A 25,632-nucleotide genomic window follows, 5' to 3' on the forward strand; every position below is an offset into this window, starting at 1 on the left:
ACATAAGAGAATTTAAATGTTAACTATAACATACAAACCACATGCAAATATAGTTACCGCTCATTTAGTTACCTATTCTCAGTATACAGAAAATGTAATAAATCTGAGAGGTCACTTATTTTGAATGACCCAAATCCTCAGACCTCACATCAACAATCCACCATGTGCAAGGGGATATAGTATCTCCTGGCTACATGTGGTCTCGTCCAGTTCTTGTAAGCACTAAAAAGCAAAAACAACAACAACAAAAAAAGCACCACTCTGGAAGTATGAAGTCAGGGAATTCCCTATCAGGAAGCATTTCCATAAAGCACCCCAAAATGACTTGATGCAAACACCACACCTAGTGGTGTCACTGGAATAAGCATCATATTGCTTCAAGTTGTCTTTAACTAGGCTTATTAAGGGTTTTTGCTCTCACACGGTGAGATCTAATTTGTAATGGATATCAACCAGGAAATGAGATTTGCACTTAAGCCAATGAGGTGGGAATGCATTTATTCTCGAAAGCAATGGTTGGCAAAAATAGTGTCACTGTCATAAAGTAGTTGTAGAATATGCTGTGAGTTTTTCACTACTAACAGTTAATACCACTTGAAAATGATTTATCTTTTAGAAATAAATTCAAGGTTATCCCTATGATGCCTGTTACTCACCTGGATTCAGACATGTTTCATGAGGAACAGATGAAAAGGTGAAACTATGCTATAAAATATGAATCTATGGCTAAAAAATTCATTTGGGAGGCTCATGGACTTCACTATTTGAAACTCTTCCCACAAGAGAAAATAGTGAGTTCAAATTTAGTAAAACAGAACTGAACCATCATGCCAAAATTATGAGTTTACATCGGTTTTACAGCACTGAAATATCAAGTTAATATAATTTCTTGATGAAACTTCACTAGCTTACTTAAGTATTAAGTGTATATAATACCAAATCTTAATTATCTATTTATGGGTTCTCTTACCAGTTTTCCATCACTAATCAAACTCAACTAAATAGCAATGTAGACTCAAAATATGAAAACATTTAACTATTTTTGTAAAACTGTAAATAATTTCACCAAGACCAAAGGAGGTCTGTCTGGCCTTTGCCCTTGGCTTCTGAAAGGTAATCTCTAAAGTCTTAGAATGCCATGCCTGATAAAAGTGCCCTTGTTCACCTGGAGGCTTTGGGCCACACCAGAAAGTGTAACACCGTGATTTACGAGGGTGAAGGGGCTTTGAGTCCCAAGGACCAGCTCAACCTCCAGAAGGGCTGGAAACTAAGTTTACGCATATAGGCAGTCGATCATGGAGTCCCAATAAAAAACTCTAGACAACAATACCTAGGTGAGCTTCCATGATGGGTAATACTCCATGCGTATTGTGTGTCACACATCAACACCAGAAGAGTAATACTGTGTTCATGACTTCACAAGGAAAGGACAATTGGAAGCTCTGCATTCAAAACCTTTCTGGACTCTGTTGTATGGGCCTTCACCAGTAGCTGATTTTAATCTGAATCTTTTAGCTGTAATAAACTGTAACCATGAGTAGAACAGCTTTCAATGAGTTCAGTAAGTCCTTCTGGTGACTTATGCAACCTAAGAGTAGCCTTGGGGACACCTGAACTTGGAACTGGTATCAGAAGTAAGGCTGGTTTTATGGACCATGTTTCCTCTAACTCTGCATCTATATTTAAAATCACTGAACATGCTCTAACCCAAAATTTTAAAGATTGTAAATTTTGTTTTTTAATAACATCTTTAGCAAACATAGTCAAGATTTGACTTCAGTATAATTTCCCTTCCAAGGAATCTCAAACACCCTCTACTGATTGACCTCTAACCAAATTAACCAGAAGGGACAAACAAAGCAACTCTAGGAGGGTACTACATTAGATTTTAACCTTTGCTCTACATGCACAATTGTCCTCAGTGTAAAGGTTGGTCAACATACCACCCCCAGGTAATTCTCAGTCTACAACTGGGTCTTCAATACTTCCCATGTTTCCCTAACCAGGGTTCTCTCCTTTCCAAGACAGTTTTCAAACTTTTTGCACTTCCTCCTTTCCCCAGCTCTTCCAGTACATGACCTTCCACATTCCTGCTTCACGAGAAATGCAAGCCATTCTTCTACAGCACTCTCAATAGTAAGGGCTGACAGTTTTGAGCTCCTACCACATCTGGTAAGCAACTGAGCCAAGCAGTTTACATATATTTAGTACTTCATTTCATCTTTAACATAATCCTATTATGATCACTAAAGATAATAAATTGCCGTCTTACAGATGACGTAAGGTTCCATAACTGACCGAAAGCTGCACATCTGGTAAAAGGCAGAGCAAGAACTCAAATTAAGTTCTGTTTAACTTTCAAGTTTTCAGCACTCCACCAGTGCCTGCCAACTTCCTTCCAGTAAACCCACAAACTCACCCACACGCTGACACACAGCCTTTCTTCCCATCACCCACACATCATGGAACAAGTAAATGTCCTATCTACAGCAACGCTCTGAATCCATACATTGCCCCTATTTTCTGAGGTATGCTGTGGATCTTCCACTTTGCTACTGCTCATCACTCAGCAACACATGAGCACCCTCGAGTCTTTCCTTTCAACAACAAAAGTCAGAATCTTGGGGATCCTGGCTGGCTCCATCAGAGCATGCGACTCTAGATCTTGGGGTCACGAGTTCAAGCCCCACACTGGGGCATGGAGCCTACTTTAAAAAGGGGGGGGGGGGGCAAAAATCTTAACGCCCTTTTTCCTTCTAATTCTCATTGTCTAGACTCTTCACAGCCAAAACTCTTGGGAAAAATTTACCTTCCTCATCTTTGCTCACTTTTCAATTCACTGTAACCTGGGTTCCACCATCAATACTCCAGTGAAACTGTTCCTGCCAAAGGGGAGCTGCCACTTGTGGCCTACTTGTCTCTAAAATTCCATAACCCCTTTTTAGTTCATCTTGCTCAATGTCCCCTGATGACTTACTTTTGACAACTGTCTATTCACGCTCTCTCTCAATACCACTCTAATTGTTGTTGTTGTTTTTTAAAGTAACTTTAATTCCAGTGACTCTACTTTTTCCCAGTCCAAGTACTTTCTTCCTTCTTCACCTCCTTTCAGCTTAGAGTTTATGGTCTATCATTTCAATAACACTCCTGCCGATCTCCTTAACCCCCCTTAATATTTTCCTCACCAATCTGTTAAAATTCCAACCCTGGATAAACCCTAGTATCAGTTATCCATCATCCATAAGTAAGCACCACATCCCCAGGTCCTCCAACGTTCATCTCTCATTCTCTACATGCATTATCCAGACCTGCCCCATTCTCTTCAGATTCCAAAATACTCTCCTAACCCCACTACACACACACACACACACACACACACTTCTCTGTCTCTCTGGTTCACCAAGAAAAAAAAAGATACCATCACACATCTGCACCCAATTCTAAGCCTTGATTGGGATTCCATCTACTTCCACCTTCTCTTAACTTTGCAAATACCCTTTTCTTCTTTCCCATTGAACTGAATCTTCTCTTTACACATGTAAAATTTTCTGATGTTTCCCATTTAAAAATACAAAAACATATTTAAAAAAATATTAGAAAACAAAAACTCCATCAATCCCACATGACCTCCACCAAATAATCTGCCTTCACTCTCTGCAAACTAAGAGTTGTCCCTACTCCCCACCCTGTTTTTTCACCTCTACTGGCTCCTCAATCCACGCTGATCCAGCTTCTGCCCCATTACTTTCAGCAAAACCAACTATGAGCCCAGGTTGCTAAACACATACTTCAGGCTTTATCTTACTCATCCTCTCAGCAGCTTGCACAGGGCTGCTAAGTAGAGTTAAGCAGGCTATGGCCTGCACAAAGGTGTCTTGCAGAGGAATGAGGTGGGCTGAATGAAAACCTCTTTTTAAAATTCTTACAATAACCCTCTGTGCTGAGATCCTGAGAATTCAAAGTAACCAGATTCTTCCCTTCCTCTGGCTTATGGGATGAAGTACTCTGTATTTCTTCCTACCTGGTTCTACTTTCTCAGGAACTTCTGAGGGCTTGCTCAACCTCCTCTACCAAACCCCAAAATCTTGAGGTATCTCAAAGCCTGACCCTAGGCCTCTATTCATCTCACTTTGACTTTCTCATTTAATCCATGCCAATGGCAATATTTACCACCTGTATGACATCGGCTCCTAGATCTAGGGCTCCATCATTGACGTCCACTCCGAGGTCCAGACCTATGTACCCAACTGTTTAAAAACCAATCTCGGGGCGCCTGGGTGGCTCAGCTGGATGGATAACTGATACTAGGGTTTATCCAGGGTTGGAATTTTAACAGATTGGTGTGAGGAAAATATTAAGGGAAGTTAAGGGGATTGGCTCAGGTCATGATCCCAGGGTCCTGGGATGGAGCCCCGCATGGGGCTTCCTGCTCAGCAGGGAGCCTGCCCTTCTCCCTCTCCACTCCCCCTGCTTGTGTCCCCTCCCTCGCTGTATCTGTCAAATAAGTAAAATATTTTAAATAAATAAATAAAACAATCTCAATGTTCTAATACCTCAAACATAACAACTGGCTCCTTTCTTCCTGGAATCCCCATTTTAATAAATGGTGCCATCATCTAACCACTACTTTCTAATAAATGGCACTATTTGATCAGTCAGACGGTATGTTTCCCACTTCCAATTCTCATCTCTATCCCATCTCTCCACCACATTCCATTATTAGTATCATAAAACACAAATCTGATATCCTCTCACTGCCCTTATCATCCCATGTACCTTACTTCCCTTTTTAGCTAAATCTCTACCAACCACCCCTTTTACACTCTATGCCCCATCCAACCTAATCTTTCATTGCCACAGAAAGAATCACCTTGCTCAGCCAGTAAGCCTGGAATGGCTTTGTCCTCACTCTTTGCTGACCCTAGCTTATTTCTCTTTATCCTCCAAGCATCAGCTTTCCTTTGAAAAGTTTCTGATTCCCGAGTCTGGCTAGTAGTCCTGCTATATATGTGCTACCAGAGAACCTAATAGTCCCTTTAGCTCTTAGATGATTTGAGAAGCTTATTTAAAGTTGTTTTTTTTTTTTAATTTGACAGAGAGACAGTGAGAGAGGAAACAAGCAGAAGGAGTGGAAGAGGGAGAAGCAGGCTCCCCCTGAGCAGGGAGCCCAACACAGGGCTCGATCCCAGGACCCTGGGATCATGACCTGAGCCAAAGGCAGATGCTTAATGACTGAGCCACCCAGGCGCCCCATTAAGAAGCTTATTTAAACGTGTTCTGCCAGGAGACTGTAAATACCAGAAGGGCAGGGGACTCTCAGTGTTGCCTACCACACATCCCCACTGACTGGATGGCATATAAATTACTTGTTGACTAAATGATCACCCATTCTCATAACTGAGGCCTTTCAACTGTGGAATACAGTTCCCTACCTAACCTAAACAAATACTAACTTTTCTTCAACCCACACTTCCTCTACAAAGCATTCTATCAAAATCAGTATTTTCTTGATCGTTTACTACAAGAGCATTGACTAAGAGCTTATGACCCCAAAAGGTGAACTAAGATGGTTCCAATCCTGTAAGAATTTATAATCTAGAAAGGAAAGAACTATAAAGTCAGTTGAAGTTCCAATTAGGAGTATAAAATGCTCTGTGATTTCAGAAAAAAAAATCCCATTATCCAGCTCCTTCCTCAAACTCTCAAAGTATGGACCACACTAGTTTGCACTTAGTAGTTATATTTATATACTAGCTTCGATTTGCTCACTTGTTTGAGATGTTAGCAGAGGGTACTATATTACACCACACAACTTTCATAGGGAAAAGAGAACAGCATAGTGGCTGCAGCATAGAGAAGGGAGGGGTACGGACAGACTAGACGATGATCTTGGTTCAAACTCTATTACAATTATTTAAATTAAGTAAAAATTAGTCTTCTAAGTTAAACTTCCATAACTAAAACGTGATCTGTGCATATGATCTTAAGAGTAACTTTCATGGGGCACCTGGGTGGCTCGATCGTTAAGCGTCTGCCTTCGGCTCAGGCCATGATCCCAGAGTCCTGGGATCGAGCCCCGCATTGGGCTCCCTGCTCAGGGGGAGCCTGCTTCTCCCTCTCCCACTCCCCCTGCTTGTGTTCCCTCTCTCGCTGTCTCTCTCTCCGTCAAATAAATAAATAAAAATCTTTAAAAAAAAAAAAAAAGTAACTTTCATGGGGTGCCTGAGTGGCTCAGTCAGTTAAGCATCTGCCTTCAGCTCAAGTCATGATCTTGGGGTCCTGGGATGGAGCCCCATGTCCAGCTTCCTACTCAGCAGGGAGTCTGCGGCTCTCTCTCCCTCTCCCCTCCCCCCACTTGTGGGTGCATGCGTGCTTTTTCTCTCTCTCAAATTAAATAAATAAAAGCTTAAAAAAAAAAAAAAGAGTGACTTTTATGAACACAGAAAAAGCCACCAAAATTAGAAACAGCTGGCTTCAGCAATATATTTAAATGAATTCTGAATTTTTATTTTATAAAAATATGCATTTTTAAAGCTTTATTTTTGTCACATCAAAGGGCACTATCAAGAGTGAAAAGACAACTCACAAAATCAGCAAAAATATTTGCAAATCATGTATCTTCTAAGAGTCTAGTATCCAAAATACATAATGAACTTCTATAACACAAAGACAATCCAATTTTTAAATGGGCTAAAGATTTGAACAGCTATATTTCTCCAAAGATACACAAACAGCCAATAAGCACATGAAAAATTGCTCAACATCATAAGTGATTAGGAAAATGTAAATCAAAACCACAGTGAGAATTCACACGCACTAGGATAGCTGTAGTTTAAAAAAAATATATATATATCAGTGTTGCAAATATACTGAGAAAATGAAATCCTCCTACATAACTGAAGGGAATGTAAAATGGTACAACCACTTTAGAAAAACTTGGCAATTCCTCAAGTTAAGCAAAAAATTACCATTTGACCCAGCAAATCCACTCCTAGGTATATGCCCAAAAGAGCTGACAACAGGTCTTCTCACAAAAATTTGTTATGTGAATATTCACCACAACACTATTCACAATAAACTAAAGGTGGACACCCAAATGTCCAACAGAGGATGAATGGATAAACAAAATGTGGTATATCCATACAATGGAAGATTGTAAATTCATGTTAAGATTCCATAAAAAGGAATGAAGTATTGATACCTGCCACAATATGGATGAACCCTGAAAACATTATGCCAAGTGAAAGAGGCTAGAAACAAAAGACTACATAGTACATGATTCCATTTATACGAAATATCCAGAATAGGCAAATCCATAGAGAAAGCAGATTTGTGGTTGCCAGGGGCTGAGAGAAGGGGAGAATAGGAAGTGACTACTTAAAGGGTACTGGGTTTCTGTTTGGGATGATGAAAAGTTCTGGAACTAGATAGTGGTGATGGCTGCACATCATGAAGTACAGCTGACCCTTGAACAACACGGATTTGAACTGGACCAGTCCACTTACGTGCAGATTTTTTTTTACAATACATACAGCACAGTACTGTAAATGTACTTTCTCTTCCTTATGGTCTTAACATTTTCTTTTCTCTATTTTATTATAAGAACACAGTAAATAATATATACAACACACAAGATATGTGTTAGGTGACTACTTATATTATTGTAAGGCTTCCTTTCAGTCAACAGCTGGCTATTAGTAAAGTTTCAGGGAAGTCAAAAGTTATATACAGATTTTCAACTGGGGGGCAGTGGGCGGTGTCAGCACCCCAACCCCCACACTGTTTAAGGGTCAACTGTACTTGGTAGACTGAATTGTAAAATAATAAAATTTATGTGCATTTTACCACAATTTTTTAAAGATTTAGGACATTCTTGGAGCACCTGGGTGGCTCACTTGGTGGAGCATTCAACTTTTGATCTTGGGGTCATGAGTTTGAGCCACACATTGGGTGTAGAGATTACTCAAGAATTTTAAAAAAAAAAATCTTTTTTTTTTTTTTTTTTTTTTAAAGATTTTATGTATTTGAGAGAGCGAGCACAAGCAGGGGGAGCGGTAGGCCAAGGGAGAAGCAGACTCCCCGCTGATCAGGGAGCCTGATGTGGGACTCGATCCCAGGACCCTGGGACCACGACCTGAGCCAAGGGCAGACACTTAACTGACCGAGCCACCCAGGCATCACCCCCCAAAAAAAATTCCTTAAAAAAAAAAAATATTTATGGCTTTCTTGAAAAGATTAAATTATAGGGGGAAAAAAAAAAGACCAGAGGTTATCAAGGGCTGAGAGTAGATACTGACTACAAAGGGGCACAAGGAAATGGTTTAGGATGATGGAACTATTCTATAGCTTGACTGCAGTGGTCATTTTTACAACATTACATACATCTGTCAAAACTCAAAGAACTATATAGCATGTAAATTATACCTCAATAAATCTGACTTTTTAAAAATTTTTTTAAAGATTTTATTTATTTTGAGAGAGAAAGAGAGGGAGAGGGAGAGCACAAGAGTGAGGGAGAGGGGCAAAGGGAGAGGGAGGAGCAGGCTCCACAGAGAACCATGGTATCATGACCTGAGCCAAAGGCAGACGCTTAACCAACTGAGCCACCCAGGCGCCCCAATAAATCTGACTTTAAAGGAAACAGATCTTTACAGTAAAGGTATAAAAAGATAAGGGAAAGACTGTTGATTTATTTTTAATACTTCAGTATTTCAGGTCTTACATTGCCTACCATATTTAACCATTCTAAGTGGAAAAGCAAAACATGGCACCAGCTTTAAGTCACTGTGCTTTCCAGTGAAACCAAAGCCTGTTAATGTCTGAATTAATTAATCAGGCCTAAGAACTGGAACTTAAAGCTCAGAAAGGATTAGCCTAGCCAAGGTACAGAAAGAAACAAAACAGCCCTTATATCAGTAAAAAGACAACCGTTACCGACATTAACAGTAAAAAATTCTAAATTTCTGGCAAAATAGCAATCTCACTCTATCCATGCCTGAGAAATACCTAAGATAGTCCCTATAGCACTTTATTTTCATAAGAAATGCACAAAAAGAAACGCACTATAAATTACTAATATTTTATCGCCTACCCATGTTGATAGCTTTCAAAACTGTGGCTAAATTCTTATTGACCACTGAGACAGCACAAAAACATTGTTTTAGAAAGAGTCAAACCACTAAGGCTGGTAAAATCAGGGAATCACTGGCTGAGACAGACATGAAAAATGCACTGCTAATTTAAGTATACCAAGGCTCTGTACCTCGTCTAGCATAAATTCCTATCTTACCAGGTATTAAGAATATTTGCAGTTATAAAATCTGGTATGCTTTCAATCTCCAATACAAATGTGAATTCAGGGTTCTGTATTTAACAGAAATAATTTTGTTTATGCTAAATAAAAGTTCACCTAAAGGTTCGTGAATCTAAGGCACCATGTTAATTTGACTCACTTTCTCCTGGCCTTTATTTTTAACACAAGCTAGCTGACTGCCTTAAAAAGAAACCCTGCTTCAGCTCCCATTTGTATCGCTTATCTTCCTCTTTTGTCAGCAAGTCCTGGAAGTACTTTAGAAACATCCCATTCAGCCTGGGAAATAGCCAAGATTGAAAGGAAATCTCTTACTCCATGACCTCCCTAGCAGAGGAAGGACAAAAAGACTGGAAGTCTACAAAGAAACCTGTCCACCCCTTCACCCACACCCCCTGAGGTTCTCCAGTTAAATGCCAAACATAGCCCGTTAAAACAGAGAAGGTTAGAGAAGAATCACTAACAGTTAAATACTACAGAAATCCCAAAAGGAAGAGTCTTGAAACCAGACTGGGATTCTATAAGCAAGGAAAAGGCAGAGGGTTTTATCAGTATAAAAATGTGTGCAACTGGGGCGCCTGGGTGGCTCAGTCTGTTAAGCATCTGCCTTCAGCTCAGGTCATGATCCCAGGGTCCTGGGATCGAGTCCCACATCGGGCTCCTTGCTCAGCGGAGAGTCTGCTTCTCCCTCTCCCTGTCCCTCTTCCTGCCGCTCCCCCTGCTTGTGCTCTCTGTCAAATAAATAAATAAAATCTTAAAAAAAAAAAAAATGTGTGCAACCACCTTTAAAAAGTCCTGAAAATAGGCAAATACTGACTGTAGAGTTATTCAGATAAAGTCCCTCTAATAGACTCAAACGTATCCCCAAGGGACTGATATGCTTGTGAGATTCTCCAACAATTACATATTTTAAATCTTCCCTTTAAAAATAATCCTAAAAGGCACTGTAGTCTCTTTCAAAAATAAAGGTACGGGGGCGCCTGGGTGGCTCAGTCATTAAGCGTCTGCCTTCGGCTCAGGTCATGATCCCGGGATCCTGGGATCGAGCCCCGCATCGGGCTCCCTGCTCAGTGGGGAGCCTGCTTCTCCCTCTCCCGCTCCCCCTGCTTGTGTTCCCTCTCTTGCTGTGTCTCTCTCTGTCAAATAAATAAACAAAATCTTTTAAAAAATTAAAATAAAATAAAGGTACTGTGTAAAAGTTAAACATTACAACTTTTTTTTTGTCGGTGACACTGGTCAAGAAAAATGATGTGGTTGCCAAAAATCACTTGTAACACATTAAGAAAAACCAAGTATTATGCAATTTAGACATGCATACTTTTAAAGAAAACTATTATCAAGTTAGGCACTACTGCCACATGGTACAATACACCCTACAAATCTTGGGCATAGTCAAGGTTTTAGGGTATCAATAGAGCAATATTCTATCATGCAGCCCTTGACATGTAACGTATCTTAAATATGATGGCAATTATGGAAAAAACACTTACTGAATTTCATATTCCACACTAGTAATTCTTTTTCTTTTTTTTTTAAGATTTTACTTACTCATTTGACAGAGAGAGCACGCGTGCACAAGCAACGGGAGCGGCAGAAAGAGGAAGAGGGAGAAGCAGACTCCCCACTCAACAAAGAGCCTGATGCGGAGCTCGATCCCAGGACCCCGGGATCATGACCTGAACAGAAGGCAGACACTTAACCAACTGAGCCACCCACGCGCCCCTCCACACTAGTAATTCTTAAAAAGAGGAAGAAACTAACAGAAATATCTTCAGGGCATTCTCAAAGTATACACATTACCCCTCCCCCAACCCTCTTAATAAATAAATATACCTTAGAGAAGAATCTAAAAAAACCTTGGTTCTATACTGAGACAACAGGTGGACTTTTAAATGGACTCTGATTCCTTTCAACATCCCCTATAACACCTATAAGACCTAGCTCTGTAGGTCTCCTGGTGTACGATGGTAAAGAAACATACTACCTGTAATCAGAGGTAAATACATACGGTAAACTCTCCTACTTAGACACTGGGACCTCTGTTTTAGGGGTAATCTTTAAATAACTACTTCCTACTATTTAAATAAATAGAAAGGTCTCATAAATAAGTCTCAAAAGATATGGTCTCCTATATCAATTAGCTGGGAAAGGAAGATACTTTTCAAAATAATCACACTATTCTTCTATTAGAAAATTCATTAAAGGAAGACAGTTTTGGTAGTTACTGAAACATACTAGCAAGTGGCAATCAAGTGCTGGGAAACACTGTGCTCAGCCACAGCAAGAAATATATTGAGGTATTTAAAAGTATTTAGCCTTGGGGCACCTGGCTGGCTCTGTTGGCGGAGCGTGCAACTCTTGATCTCAGGGTTGTGGGTTCGAGCCCCACACTGGGTGTAGAGATTACTTAAAAAAAAAAAAAAAGGACAAAATAAAAAAAAGTATTAAGCCTTAAGTTTAAGAAAGCTATGAAACAGTACAAAATCATCGCTTCAGCCACTTTAAACCCACAAGGTCTATACAAAGGGCATCTTTTTTTTATTGTCAGATTTTATACTAAACAAGTGGTTTAAAAATAGAAATTTTCGTAATTCCCTTTTACAACAAAAGAGAAAAATCAATGTTTCTAGATACAAAGTTTCTTAGGAGACATCATTTACTGATTGAGTAAATTTATAGTGACATAATTTAAAATAGTACCAAAATCTCATGATAGCTTAATACTGTATATATTCTCATAAAAACGACATAAAATTTCATTAATTCCTATCTATTCCTATCTTTGTTCAGAAGATATATGTGGTTTTTTTTTTTTTTTTTTTTTTTTTTGAGAGAGATAGTGATAGAGCATGAGAGGGGGGAGAGTCAGAGGGAGAAGCAGACTCCCCGCTGAGCAGGGAGCCCGATGCGGGACTCGATCCCGGGACTCCAGGATCATGACCTGAGCCGAAGGCAGTCGCCTAACCAACTGAGCCACCCAGGCGCCCTGTGGTTTTTTTTAAGTACTTCAAACTATTACAGTGGCAGAGTATATCCTTTCTATGATTTCATGATCTATCCCCCCTACTCCCTTTTTTATTTAAAGAACCCTGATTCTTTTTTTTAAGACTTTATTTATTTATTTGAGAGAGAGAGAGAGCACGAAGGGGGAAAGGGGAGAGGGAGAAGCAGACTCCCCGCTGAACAGGGACCCCTATGTGGGGCTCAATCCCAGGACCCTGAGAACATGACCTGAGCCGAAGGCAGACGCTTAACCGACTAAGCCACCTAGGCGCCCACTCCCCACTCCCTTTAAAACATTAATACCAGATGGTGGAGAAGAGGGGGAGCAATGCGGCATTCAACTGGAATTCTTAAAGAATTAGGTCTTTAAATTCCAACTGTATAACAAAAGTTAACCAAGGTACAAACTACCTTTTAATCCACACCTTCTCTATTTATTCCACTGGCACCTGCCCTCCAATGAATGCAAGTAGTCACAAAGATTAGATTCTTTTTTTCTGGCTCACAATTTCAAGTGGCATCAAGTTCTTTAAGTGTGAACAGTAAGATAAAGAGAAAAAATATAGAATGATGCAGATTTACAGTCAAATTCCTCATTAGCCAACTTGAAGCAGGCTTACATAATGGTAAGCACACTAAAAAATGGAGAAAGAGAACCACTATTATACTGGAGAGCAATTAATTGCATATCCACACATTTTTTAAATAAATAATATCATTTATCACAATATTTCATATAAATAATACTTAAAATGACATACGCCACACCTAATAGAAATTTAACAATTATATGTGCTTCGATTCATATACACTGAATTATTCATACTCTTTATGAAATCTTTAGAATTACTACACACACATATGCACACACACGAGTACTAGAAGAAAAAAAATGAACTCATGAATCACTTAACTCTACCTTTGAAACTAGCAATAACTGTATGTTAATTAATTGAATGTAAATAAATAAATAAAATAAAATTTTATTTTCTTCTTTAAAGATTTTATTTATTGGGGCGCCTGGGTGGCCCAGTCAGTTAAGCGTCTGCCTTTGGCTCAGGTCATGATCCCAGAGTCCTGGGATCGAGTCCCGCATTGGGCTCCCTGCTCAGCGGGAAGCCTGCTTCTCCCTCTCCCACTCCCCCTGCTTGTGTTCCCTCTCTCGCTGTGTCTCTCTCTGTCAAATAAATAAAATCTTTAAAAATATATATATATTTTATTTACTTACTTGTCAGAGAGAGCGAGTGCACAAGCAGGAGGAGCAGCGGCAGAGGGAGAAGCAGGCTCCCCAATGAGCAAGGAGCCTGATATAGGACTCAATCCCAGGACCCTGGGATCATGACCTGAGCAGAAGGCAGATGCTTAACTGTCTGAGCCACCCGGGCGCCCCAATAAAATCTTTAAAAAAGTATACAGTAAGTTAAAAAAAAAAAAAAAATGAAATGTGAACTAGAGTGTGAGTGTGCGCATGCGTGTAATAAATTCCAAAACTTTTTGAGGAAGAGATAAAAGAGGGAGGATCTTTGAAATTCCAAATTTGATTCAGACATGGCAACATCTAAACAGCATTTGTGTAGCACTTAAATAATTTTGAAAGTAATTTTCCAAACCTGAACCCCCATAACCCTACATCTTAGGGAAGGCAAGAATTACCTCCTGAGAGGAACAACTGGGTAGTGCCAATACAAAGGACCTTTGTCTTCCCATTTTTACTCCACTGTTATTTTCATGACACCAGCCTCTCCTAAGATAAATATATGTGAAGGATCAATACTAAAAATGCATATACTCTTAAAAATAAATACACCTGAAAGAGGAACATAAAACACACCGGTTCTATTTCTAACTTCTCCAATCCAATTATACTACGACAGCAAATGGATTTTTAAATGAACTAAGTGTGGGAAGAACAGCACTACTGGTGTAATTTTTATATCCTAATAACAGTAAAAACATAGGAAATACTAGCATTCCAGTAACTATACAAGATAGGCCACTTAAATAAAGGCTTCTTTTACAAAACTTTGTTTTACAGTCAGCCATTTGGTTACTCTCCACACATACAACCTTTATTAAACATAACTTCAATTTTAATTTCAGTATTTTTTTACGATTTTATTTATTTGAGAGAGAGAGAGAGAAAACACGTGCAGGGTGAGGGGCAAAGGGAGACAGAGAGAGAATCCCAAGCAGACTCCCTGCTAAGCACAGAGCATGACTTGGGGCTCGATTTCACAGCTCTGAGATCATGACCTGAGCCAAAGTAAGAGTTGGACGCTGAACCAACTGAGCCACCCAGGTGTCCCTTCATTTCAGTATTTTCAAAAAAAGGAATAAGATATCACACATTAAAATGCTATCAATAAAAAAAATAAAATGCTATCAATATTTCAAATTATGACAGAATTAATCATTTTTTCATGGTCAGAATTCTAACTCAAGTCCTTCAAAAACAATAGTGTCTTAAGGTGGATTTCTTTTTTTTTTAAGTAAACTCTACTCTCAGCATGTGGCTTAAACTCAACCCTGAGGTCAAGAGTCACATGCTCTACAACTGAGCTAGTCAGATGACCCAAGGTAGATTCCTTTAAACCCGACTGAAGAATAAACACTGAATCTCAAGTTTCATAGTCCTGCTGTTGGGAAACCTGCTACACTTTCATTTTTCTTCACATTTACTTGAAGAATATAAAGACAGGCAAGAAAAATTCAACTGCACCATACTATGTGATACTGGTGATCACTGGGATTTTTTTTTATCAGAATCTAACATGGGGCGCCTGGGTGGCTCAGTCGTTAAGCGTCTGCCTTCGGCTCAGGTCATGGTCCCAGGGTCCTGGGATCGAGCCCCACATCGGGCTCCCTGCTTGGCGGGAAGCCTGCTTCTCCCTCTCCCACTCCCCCCGCTTGTGTTCCCTCTCTCTCTGTGTCTCTGTCAAATAAATAAAATCTTTAAAAAAAAAAAAAGAATCTAACATAATCAGAGTCCCATTCTACAGAAATTTGACACCTTTCCCACAATTAATAGGTTTTTCTGTCTGAATTCTGGCAAATCTCAGGAAGCCAACATAGAATCTGGCATTAGGGCAATGAATCTGAATGTCCAGTGTTAGAATCAAAACAAAGAGTCTGGAAATAAAGTGTTGCACCTCAGACAAGGAATTCCAGGATTCATATTATCAGGAACATAAAACAGGGAGACCCTCAAAAGAAGAAGAACAGCAAGAGTTGTTCATGGGGTGTTTCAAAGAACTAAATATTCCAAGATGAAAGTTAAAATTTTAAACACACAAACACATCCATCTTTTAAAATCAGATGGGAGGGGGTGTCTGCCTTTGGCTCAGGTTGTGATCTTGAGGTCCTGGGATCCAGCCCGGCGTTGGGCTCCCTGCTCAGTAGGGAGACTGTTCTCCCTCTCCCTCTTCCTCTCTCCCTGCTCGTGCTCTCTTCTCAAATAAATAAACAAAATCTTTTAAAAATAAGTAAATAAATAAATAAAATCAGATTGGGGCACCTGGCTGGCTCAGTGAGTAGAGCATTAAACTCTCGATCTCAGGGTCGTGAGTTCAAGCCCCATGTTGCACATGAGGCCTACTTAATTAAAAATAACAAAAAGGGGCCTACTTAATTAAAAATAACAAAAAATTAAATTAGAAGATTAAAATGCTAAATATAATATAGAAAAACAAATTTTCAAGGAACAAATTTAAATAAAAGAGAAAATATTAAATTCAAAAGAGCTTCAGTAAAAAAGACAATGTTGCCAATGCTGTCATATATGGAGGAAAAATGAGTATCTTGTCAGTATATAGTCCAAGCCATACTTATTAGTGGAACCTTCTTCCCATTCAATAGAAAAGGTATTAAGTATTTTGGATTTTTAAAAATATGCAAACACACATGAATATAAATTATCTTAGACCACTGTAGAGCCATTAGTAATTTTTTTGTGAACTCTAAGAGCACTGCTGAGGTTCTTTTGAGATGCTTAAAAGAGAGGCACCTGGGTGGCTCAGTCAGTTAAGCATTGGACTCTTGATTTCAGCTCAGGTCATGACCTCAGGGTCGTGAGATCAAGCCCTGAATTGGGCTCCGCGCTTAGTGCTGAGTCCACTTAAGATTCTCTCTCTCCCTCTCCCTTTGCCCCTCCCTCCTGCCTGCCCGTGCTTTCTAATAAAATCTTTTTTAAAAAAAGATGCTAGGGGCACCTGGGCAGCTCAGTCGGTGAAGCGTCTGCCTTCAGCTCAGGTCATGATCCCAGAGGTCCTGGGATCGAGCCCCACGTCGGGCTCCCTGCTCCGCTGGGAGTCTGCTTCTCCCTCTGCCTGCCAATCCCCGTCTCATTCTCTCTCTCTCTCTTTCACTCAAATAAATAAATAAAACCTTAAAAAAATAAAATAAAAATAAAAAAAGATGCTAAAAAGAGGGCGCCTGGGTGGCTCAGTTGGTTAAGCGACTGCCTTCGGCTCAGGTCATGATCCTGGAGTCCCTGGATCGAGTCCTGCATTGGGCTCCCTGCTTGGCAGGGAGTCTGCTTCTCCCTCTGACCCTCCCCCCTCTCATGTACTCACTCGCTCTCATTCTCTCTCTCTCAAATAAATAAATAAAATCTTTAAAAAAAAAAAAATGCTAAAAAGAAAGAAAAGGAGAAGTAGCGTCTCTTCTTATAAACAAAGAAATAGGGCGCCTGGGTGGCTCAGTTGGTTGAGTGACTGCCTTCAGCTCGGGTCATGATCCTGGAGTCCCAGGATCAAGTCCCGCATCCGGCTCCCTGTTAGGCAGGGAGTCTGCTTCTCCCTCTCCCGCTCCGCCTCTTGTGCTCTCTCTCTCTCTCTCTCTCAAATAAATAAATAAAATCTTTAAAAAAGGGGCGCCTGGGTGGCTCAGTCGTTAAGTGTCTGCCTTCGGCTCAGGTCATGATCCCAGGGTTCTGGCATCGAGCCCCGCATCAGGCTCCCTGCTCAGCAGGAGGCCTGCTTCTCCCTCTCCCGCTCCCCCTGCTTGTGTTCCCTCTCTTGCTCTCTGTCAAATAAATAAATAAAATCTTTAAAAAAAAAAAATCTTAAAAAAAAAAAAGAAATAACTTAGGAAGTTCCATACCAAAAAACAAAACAAAACAAACTTTATTCTGATACCAGAAACCTCTCTAAAAAAAGATTTTTAAAATAAACGCAAAAAAGCCTTTAGGGGCACCTGGATGGCTCAGTCGGTTGAGCTTTTGGCTTAGGTCATGATCTCAGGGTCCTGGGATCGGGTCTGCATTGGGCTCCACACTCAGAGGGGAGCCTGCTTCAGGATACTCTCTCCCTCTGCTCCTCCCCCAGCCCGCTCTCTAATAAATAAATCTTTAAATAAATAAACAAACAAACATGGGAAGCCTTTAAAAGGTTTTTAAATAGGGGCGCTTGGGTGGCTCAGTCAGTTAAACATCTGACTCGATTTCAGCTCAGGTCATGATCTCAGGGTTGTGAGACTGAGCCCCACACTGGGCTCTGCAGTGGGTGTGGAGCCTGCTTAAGATCCTCTCTCTCCTTCTCCCTCTGCCCCTTTCTCTCTCTCTCTCAAAAATAAAATATTAATAAATAAAAGTTTTTAAAATAAACATGAGATCCTAGACATACTATGTTAATAATGAATAGCAACATTAAGCTCCAAAAAAAAATAATTTCCAACAAGAATACAATTCCCTTGGGGCGCCTGCGTAGCTGTCGTTAAGGGTCTGCCTTCGGCTCAGGTCATGATCCCAGGATCCTGGGATCAAGCCCTGCATCGGGCTCCCCGCTCTTCAGGAAGCCTGCTTCTCCCTCTTCCACTCCCCCTGCTTCTGTTCCCTGTCAAATAAATAAATAAAAAATCTTAAAAAAAAAAATACAATTCCCTTTTTTGAAAAGGTATGAAGATTAATATGAAAAAGTAATTCACCACGTTGAGAAATCTGTTGATTCTGGAAAATTTTTTTTTTTTACTTTTTTCTTTGGAAGCTCTACTCCCAACATGGAAGTTGATTTCAACTCAGGACCCTGAAATCAAGAGTCGCATGCTCTCTACTGACCGAGCCAGCCAGGTGCCCCTGGTTCTGGAAAATTTTTATTTTTCATTCATTCCCCATCAGCAGGCATACAACAAGGACTCAGGCATTCTAGTGGAATGCCAGAAGGGACAACCCAGTGCTTAACTTTTTAGTGATTAGATTGTTTAAATAATGTACATATATGTACAACAGATATGGGGTAAGATGTCAATGTGTAAAAGACCTTTAAATATGTGAGCAAGGTATTTTTTTCAAGATGGATAAAACCTATGAATCTTAAATGAAAATATTTTTTCTTCTGTAAAAGATCTGGCGACACTAGAACAATGTCTCTTTAAACCTGTTCAATCAGCCTATTTAAATTGCTGCCTCAGGCTAACCAGGCTGCTATACAAGGAACAGCTCCCCTCAAAATGCCTCCCACAGTAACAGTGTTATAAACTAGAGTTAACTCTAAATACAAATTTGCAGAATTCCATTTTCATGTATTTACTTGAGGAAGGACCCTCAAATATCGAGTGTATACTATTTTTTAAGTAAGCTCATGACCCCAAGATCAAGAGTCACATGCTCTATCAACTGAGCCAGCCAGGCATCCCTAGTAACTGATGCACTAGCAGGTAAGAAGGGATGCAGAGGTAAAACCATTAAGATGTATGCACATGTGAAAGTCGTGTTTTATTGGGGATGACACACAGGAAAATTTCATACAGTGTTATGTGCAATGAAGAAAACCCAGGGTGAAATGTTAGAGAAGGATGCCTCTTCTCAGTGAGGGGTGACATTTACGCTGAGACAGCATGAGGGCATCCAGGTCATTGTACTCTGAGAAGAGCAATCCAGACAGTAGCTACAAAGCAAGAACAGTGCATGCAAAGGCCCTAAGGCAGAAATGAACTTCGGGAGTGCTTTAGGGCAAGTAAGACACAGAAGCAGGGGAGAAAAGGACAGACTCAGCCCTCAGGGACTTAAGAGATCAATCACTTAAGTGATAAGCACATGTTAGCTTTCACTGTAGAACTGTTGCAAGAGAAGAGGGATCACAGAGGGCAGAAGTAGCAGGGTAGGAATTTTAAGGTAAGTACAAGGTTTAAACTGGGCAGAGCATGGAAAACAAATAAGCAGCAGTAGGTATCCAGAGGGTAAAGAAAGGTACATGAACCTGCAGCTGATAGGAATAAACTTAGCCAAGAAGAGGCGATCTTGTGTATCCCAGGACTAAAATGTCTGAAGAAGTTAAGGAGCAAGCCACCATCTGAAACTGTTTTCAAATGATCTTTAGATATCCCAATAAAGTATGTTTATAGCAAAAAAGAAAAAAAAAAAAGAAAAGAAAGAAATATGTTGAAGACAACAAGATTATCAATCCACAGAAACAATAAGTTGGTAATAAATCATAAGAATATTCTAAGATTTCCTTTCTACAGTAAATTTTAAGGCAAGATCTACCTGTACACAGTTGGGGGGTTGGGGAGCAGGGGTGGAAAGGGAGTGTAATCCAACTGAAAATCAATTATGTATCTGTATCTTGAGTGGGGTCATACATTTGTCAAAATTCACTTAAGATCTATACATATGTCAATATCATCTAAAAAAAAGTAACAGTGGAGTACGAAAAAGAATTCAGGAGAGGAAATACACAATCAACTAATACAAATGGAGAAAAACTAACACTATAAAAACACAAATGTCAAAATAGGAACTTAATAGGTTACACTCCACATTTTTAAAAAATTAAAGCGTAATAAACTTGAATATTTCATATAGAAACTAAACCACAAAATACCTGCAATCTTTACTGTTAGGCCTCATACAAAAGGTGATGTTTTATTCTGTAGTCCCCCCAAAAAAATGAGCTCTGAGAAAACTTTAAGATAGCCAAAGACAGGTAACCAAAATAGTAACAACATGAAGAGACACCAAACAACTGCTTGCGTGAATCCATAAAGGGAGGTCCACTGAAAAGAACCCCAGGTATTTATTTTAGGTGATTAGAAAAAGTAAGAAAGGCAAGTAAGCAGGTATCTACTATATGCAAGGCAGTGAAGGCAGAAAATCTTAAATTTAGAAGTAGTGAGAATTCAAATAAACCAACAAACAAAAAGCACACCCATAAATACAGAGAACAAACTGATGGCTGCCAGAGGGGAGCAGGGTGGGGGAATGGGAAAATGGGTGAAGTGGAGTGAGAGATACACGCTTCCAGTTCTGGAGTAAGAGGAATAAAAGGTACAGCATAAGGAATATAGGGGAGAAAAAAAAAAAAAGTTGTGAGAATTCATTGTTCACAAAAGACACCATGGGGGGCGCCTGGGTGGCTCAGTCGTTAAGCATCTGTCTTCGGCTCAGGTCATGATCCCAGGGTCCTGGGATCGAGCCCCGCATCGGGCTCCCTGCTCAGCGGGAAGCCTGTTTCTCCCTCTCTCACTCCCCCTGCTTGTGTTGCCTCTCTCGCTGTGTCTCTCTTTGTCAAATAAATAAATAAATAAATAAATAAATAAATAAATAAATAAATAAAATCTTAAAAAAAAAAAGACACCATGGACCACACTATATTTTCTGCGTATCATCATTCCATTTAAGAGTCCTAACCTAAACTGAATTGTGAGCAGACCACCCTCAGTCAACACCAGATAACTCATGAGGGGCTTTTGCTTATGGAAATTCCCACATACTGGGCTGAATACTTTTGTCTGAATTTAAATCATGAATTACAAACAGAATATTCAGGTATTTAGCAGTCTCTTTAAGCTATGATTCAAGGCCTACAATACAGCTCCAATATAGCTTTGGACCTCTATCTCTTATCTGTACCACTCCTCAAAACTACCCCATCCTTCTAACCAAACTGGAAATTTTTTACCAAGGACAACTTGCATTTGCCACTTCCTTACTTTGGGGGGGGTGGAGACCCCCCCAAATTTACTGTTAAAATAGATCAATTTCATGGTCCTGCTGCTCCCTTCTCAACTGCACAGTTTTTCATCCTCTGGCTCTCCAGGTTTTAAACTCTATTAATTACATATAAAAATATCAAAAATTATATCACAATTAATATCCATATAATACTTCACCTTTCCCAAGTCCTTTCTCCCATATTAACCTATAACCTCCTTAAACATAGTGGCTCTATTAGTCATAAAAATCCCTCAAGGATCAATATTTCCTAAAGCCAAATATTTTCATTGCATTAGAATGTTACATAATCTCCTGTTATTAAAATACCGTCCAGTTATGGTCCCAACTTAAAAAGGAACCAAAACAGAAGGGGAAAAAAGGTTCAATTTAAAGATGTAATTGCCAAATGTTTCATGAAGCATATGTTTTATTTTATAATGGAAAAAACAAACTTTCCCCACAAATTAAACACCCATACACAGTTATCTGATAAACCCCCATAGTGTACTTGAAAATCTGTGGTACAGAATTGGTAACCATTAAATTCTACTAAAGCTCTATTTATGGTTATAAAATATGTAACTCCACTTCATTTTTCTTTAATGTATTTCACTGTATTATGTATCTGTGGACATCAAATAGTATACAGATTCATAAAAGGCTGAAGAGACAACTCTGATTTCAAAAATCCAGTTTCTCACAATGCCAGACATACTAGTTTCTGGCTTTTCTACCTTCACAACACTCTTCCTGTTTTGTGGTCTGTGACAACAGAGAATAAAGGTACTTTTACTTTTGATAACTTTAATCTGTCTACATTCTACCAAAAATGGAAGCTATTTTTAATATACAGTTTTATCATTACAGAACTGTAGAAAGATTTTAAGTTTGGGCACTGTAAAACATCCAATATAAATCTGTTAAAGTTCTAAGACTCCAAAGTATAGAAGTAAAATCTTGTTTTCTGTTGACCTGAATGCTTCCGAACTAATCTGTATTTGACTCCAATGTCAAATTAGTCATGTCATTTTGGAATATTAAAACCTATAATAATTATATATTTACTTTTAAAAAGTCATTCCAATCTCTATCTTGATTGGTACAACTAGAAGATTATATTCCAAAACAAAGTCAAGAAAAGGACATACTTTGGCTAGTGGCAATGATAAAACCATTCATTTTGCCTAATCATTCTTAAATCTTAATTGAGAGTATAGTGAATGAAAAGGAAGACTATCAACCAGTGCTTTATAAATGCTTTCTGCTAAAGGTAGGCTTCTATCAAGGATGGGCTTGCTCTTTTGCCATCTGACACTAGTCTATTCAGCCACCTGGAACACTTCCTGTCAATATGTGTGAAGATCACGTGTGGCCATGACTGACTCAACAGTCGGTTTCCAAACTGACAAATTAACACTAAGAGAAACCGAAAAGAATTGCTTTTTTATACCCCACTTGTTCAAAAGTCTAAACCTAAGAAAATAATAAAAATAAAATCAGAGAAGTAATGGTACAGAAAGGCAAATAATTTTTCTAAAAACCAAAATGATTCACATGCACCATAAGCACTCTGCCTGCATTTGAAGATGTTTAGAAAAATAAATAAATATTCATTTAAATAAACCTCTATTCTGTCAGTTAACTGGAGTCTGTCACCTTTCTGAAGAGCGGACAGAATAACAACCTCAAATTTAACTTATGAAAATTATGACTTGGCAAACAAGGTTCTTTACTGGCTGTTTAACAAAACAACTATGGCAACCCCACAAATAAATCAAGTTCTGCTATGCGATACTGTCCTTACTTCTCTGTTCCCTCTTCTACAAAAAAGTCAGATATTTCCAACATCCTAACTGTTATGTTAAACTCCATGTAACGAACTATATCTCACAGTATCCCTCTACCTAGGCAATAAGTTCTGAGACTTTGTTACAGAGAATAGCTTCAAAGAAAGCATACATCCTCTCCCCAACAAACACACCACACACAGCCAAGAAATAGAACATGTGAAAGAAGAAAACATGGATAATATTAATAATTCATGTATATATTCCATAAATATATAAGCCATTCCGTTTCTTATCTGTCAAATGAAGTCAAGTGACCCCAGCAGGTAGCTGCAACTTCACTACTCCATTTATTTAGAATTACAAGCTACAATTCATTCTTTTCCAAAAGCTCTAGGATTATTTGTGAGCACTTCAGTCTTGTAAAGGGATACTAAATTTTTTCATATACGCTGACCACAATACTGCAAAATAATGGAAAATCCACCGTCAAAGAGCTGTCAAATTCAAGTTCATTAATCATCTAATTTCATTAGATGATAGAAAAAAAAAAACCTATTTCACACATTTCAATGAAAGTATAAAACAACTAAGAATATCAATTACAGATAACAATTACTTAAACTAGTCAACTGACTGTACTTAAAGCATTCACAAACCCTAAGTGGTAAAGGACAAGTAAAGCTATGCTTTTCAAACAATTTTTTTTTAAACTACTTTTCAATTCTAGAGTCAAGCATTAACTTTTAAAGTCACCTAATTATATACAAATGTTCTCAACAGACATAAGATTTGGGAAGGCACATTAAACAGACTAAGATGTGTTACCACCCATTCACCGGAAAGATTTTTCTATCAAGTCCTAAAATGTTACATTCTAACATCTTAACAAATTTTTCCAGCACTGCTGAAGTTACATGTAACCATCAGGAAGCCAAAGTCATCCCAACAACCTGTCTTAACACTTACTTGACCAGTTACAGGTCAATCATAATTCAAGTGTGCTTCAAAGTACGAAAACTCCACGAATCAACTAACCCTAAAACATTATATACATTTAGGAAGTTTTTCTAGACACTCAGTCCTAAATTAGGCACAAGTGTGCCCCATGATTAATGATAAACAAAAATGTATATAAAAAAAGTTGATGCTCCAAATATATTCAATTCCAAGGAGGCTCCAAAGAGGTCTGAGACCAAATGCCCTCCATGCAAGAGGAAATTCTCTACTCCTCTCAGGGTCTGCTCAAAACACCAAGTATGAATTGCTCTCCACCAGAGGAACTGCCCCTGCACTTGGGGAAAACTTCATTTCCCAGGACGAGAGTGGTCGGCCCCATCAACAGTCACAACCTCATTTCATGCCCCACAACTGCCCTGCCTAAAGTCAGATTAAACCCCTGGAGTGTTGGGGGTTTTGTTTTTTGAAATATTAACACGTGGGGGGGAGGGCTCACAGAAGGGATCATAGTTAAGGAGCTCTTTTACGTGGGGGCTGAGAGGGTGAGGGACCAAAAAGTGAATGGGTAACAGAGAGGGTCCTGGACTCCCAGGATCCCCCAACTCAAATTCCAACTTGGTGGGTGGTAACCAGAAAGTCCCCCCCCACCACCAGGCCCCTTTCTTCACCCTTCTTGACCCAACTCCTAGGCCAGTGCCTTTGCCGGGCGCCCTGAGTCTCAGCTCCAGCCTCGAAACTGAAATGCAGAGAGGGGAGACATTTAGGCCTCGCCTCCCACGGCCTTCCTCCCCCAGCCGGGGCGGGAGGGGACCCAGGAAGCCGCGCTCGGTTCCCGGGGGGGGGGAGTGGAGGGCCTAGGCCGCGCCTCCCAGCCGGATGGCCCTAGGCCTCGGCCCGCCCGAGGCGGGGCCCGGGGGTCGGGGCGGCGGACTGGGTGCCGGCTCACCCACCTGGGTTGCCAGTCATTCCAGCTCCGCGGGTACTTGGTGCCGCCGCCGCCGCCGCTGCTCAGCCGAGACCCCGGGGCTCTGCGGCTCATTACCTTCCCCGACACGACATGGCCAAGCGCCGCCGCCCAAAGAAGCGCGAGTCGCCGCCCGAACCGACCGCCGCCGACACTCCGCTCCCGCCCGGGGCTTAGGAGGAAGCCGAAGAAGAGGAGGAGGAGGAGGAGGCGGCGGCAGAGGGCGGGGGAGGCGGACGGCCGTTCCGGGTTCCGCCTGAGCCCGCAGCGCAGGACGAGGCGGGAGTGGCGCCGCAAGGGGGAGACGGAGGAAGGGGAGGCGACGTCTCTTCCAGGGCCGAGGGCGGCCCGCGACGCCGGGACCCAAGAGGAAGAGGACGGCGAGGAGGAGGCGGTGGCGGCGGCTCCTCACGCTCACACAGCCACAGCTTCCCCGCCTCCCGGCTCCGCCCGCCGCGCCGCCGCTGCCGCACGGCATGCTGGGAGCGAGGGGCGGTGCCGGCGCCCGCCGGGCCAGGAGAGGGGCGGGGCCGGCTACGGGGGTGGGGCCGTCCATGGGGGCGGGGCCGGCTACGGGGGGCGGGGCCGGGAGGGCGCAGCGAGCGGGTCGCCCTCCCGCGCCCGGAGCTCGCCTCCACTCCCCGCGGACCGCGCTAAGGTCTCCGCCCCGCCGCGGGG

At 40.7% G+C, this 25,632-nt stretch overlaps 1 protein-coding gene across 3 annotated transcripts in view; it reads right to left on the minus strand.

Moving 5' to 3' along the window:
- Positions 1-25,392, minus strand: part of LOC116628048 (serine/threonine-protein kinase SMG1) — a 104,695-nt gene extending 79,303 nt beyond the window's left edge. The window contains exon 1 of one of the 3 annotated variants that reach the window (XM_032398096.1): positions 24,941-25,392. In XM_032398096.1, coding sequence (XP_032253987.1) covers positions 24,941-25,029 — 89 coding nt within the window. In that variant the 5' untranslated portion in view covers positions 25,030-25,392. The remainder of the gene's footprint in view (positions 1-24,940) is intronic. The other 2 variants (XM_032398095.1, XM_032398097.1) reach the window with 2 other exon arrangements.
- Between the last annotated feature and the right edge of the window lie 240 nt (positions 25,393-25,632).

The sequence above is a fragment of the Phoca vitulina genome, unplaced genomic scaffold (genome assembly GCF_004348235.1).
Source record: "Phoca vitulina isolate PV1807 unplaced genomic scaffold, GSC_HSeal_1.0 scaffold110, whole genome shotgun sequence".
Taxonomy (NCBI): domain Eukaryota; kingdom Metazoa; phylum Chordata; class Mammalia; order Carnivora; family Phocidae; genus Phoca; species Phoca vitulina.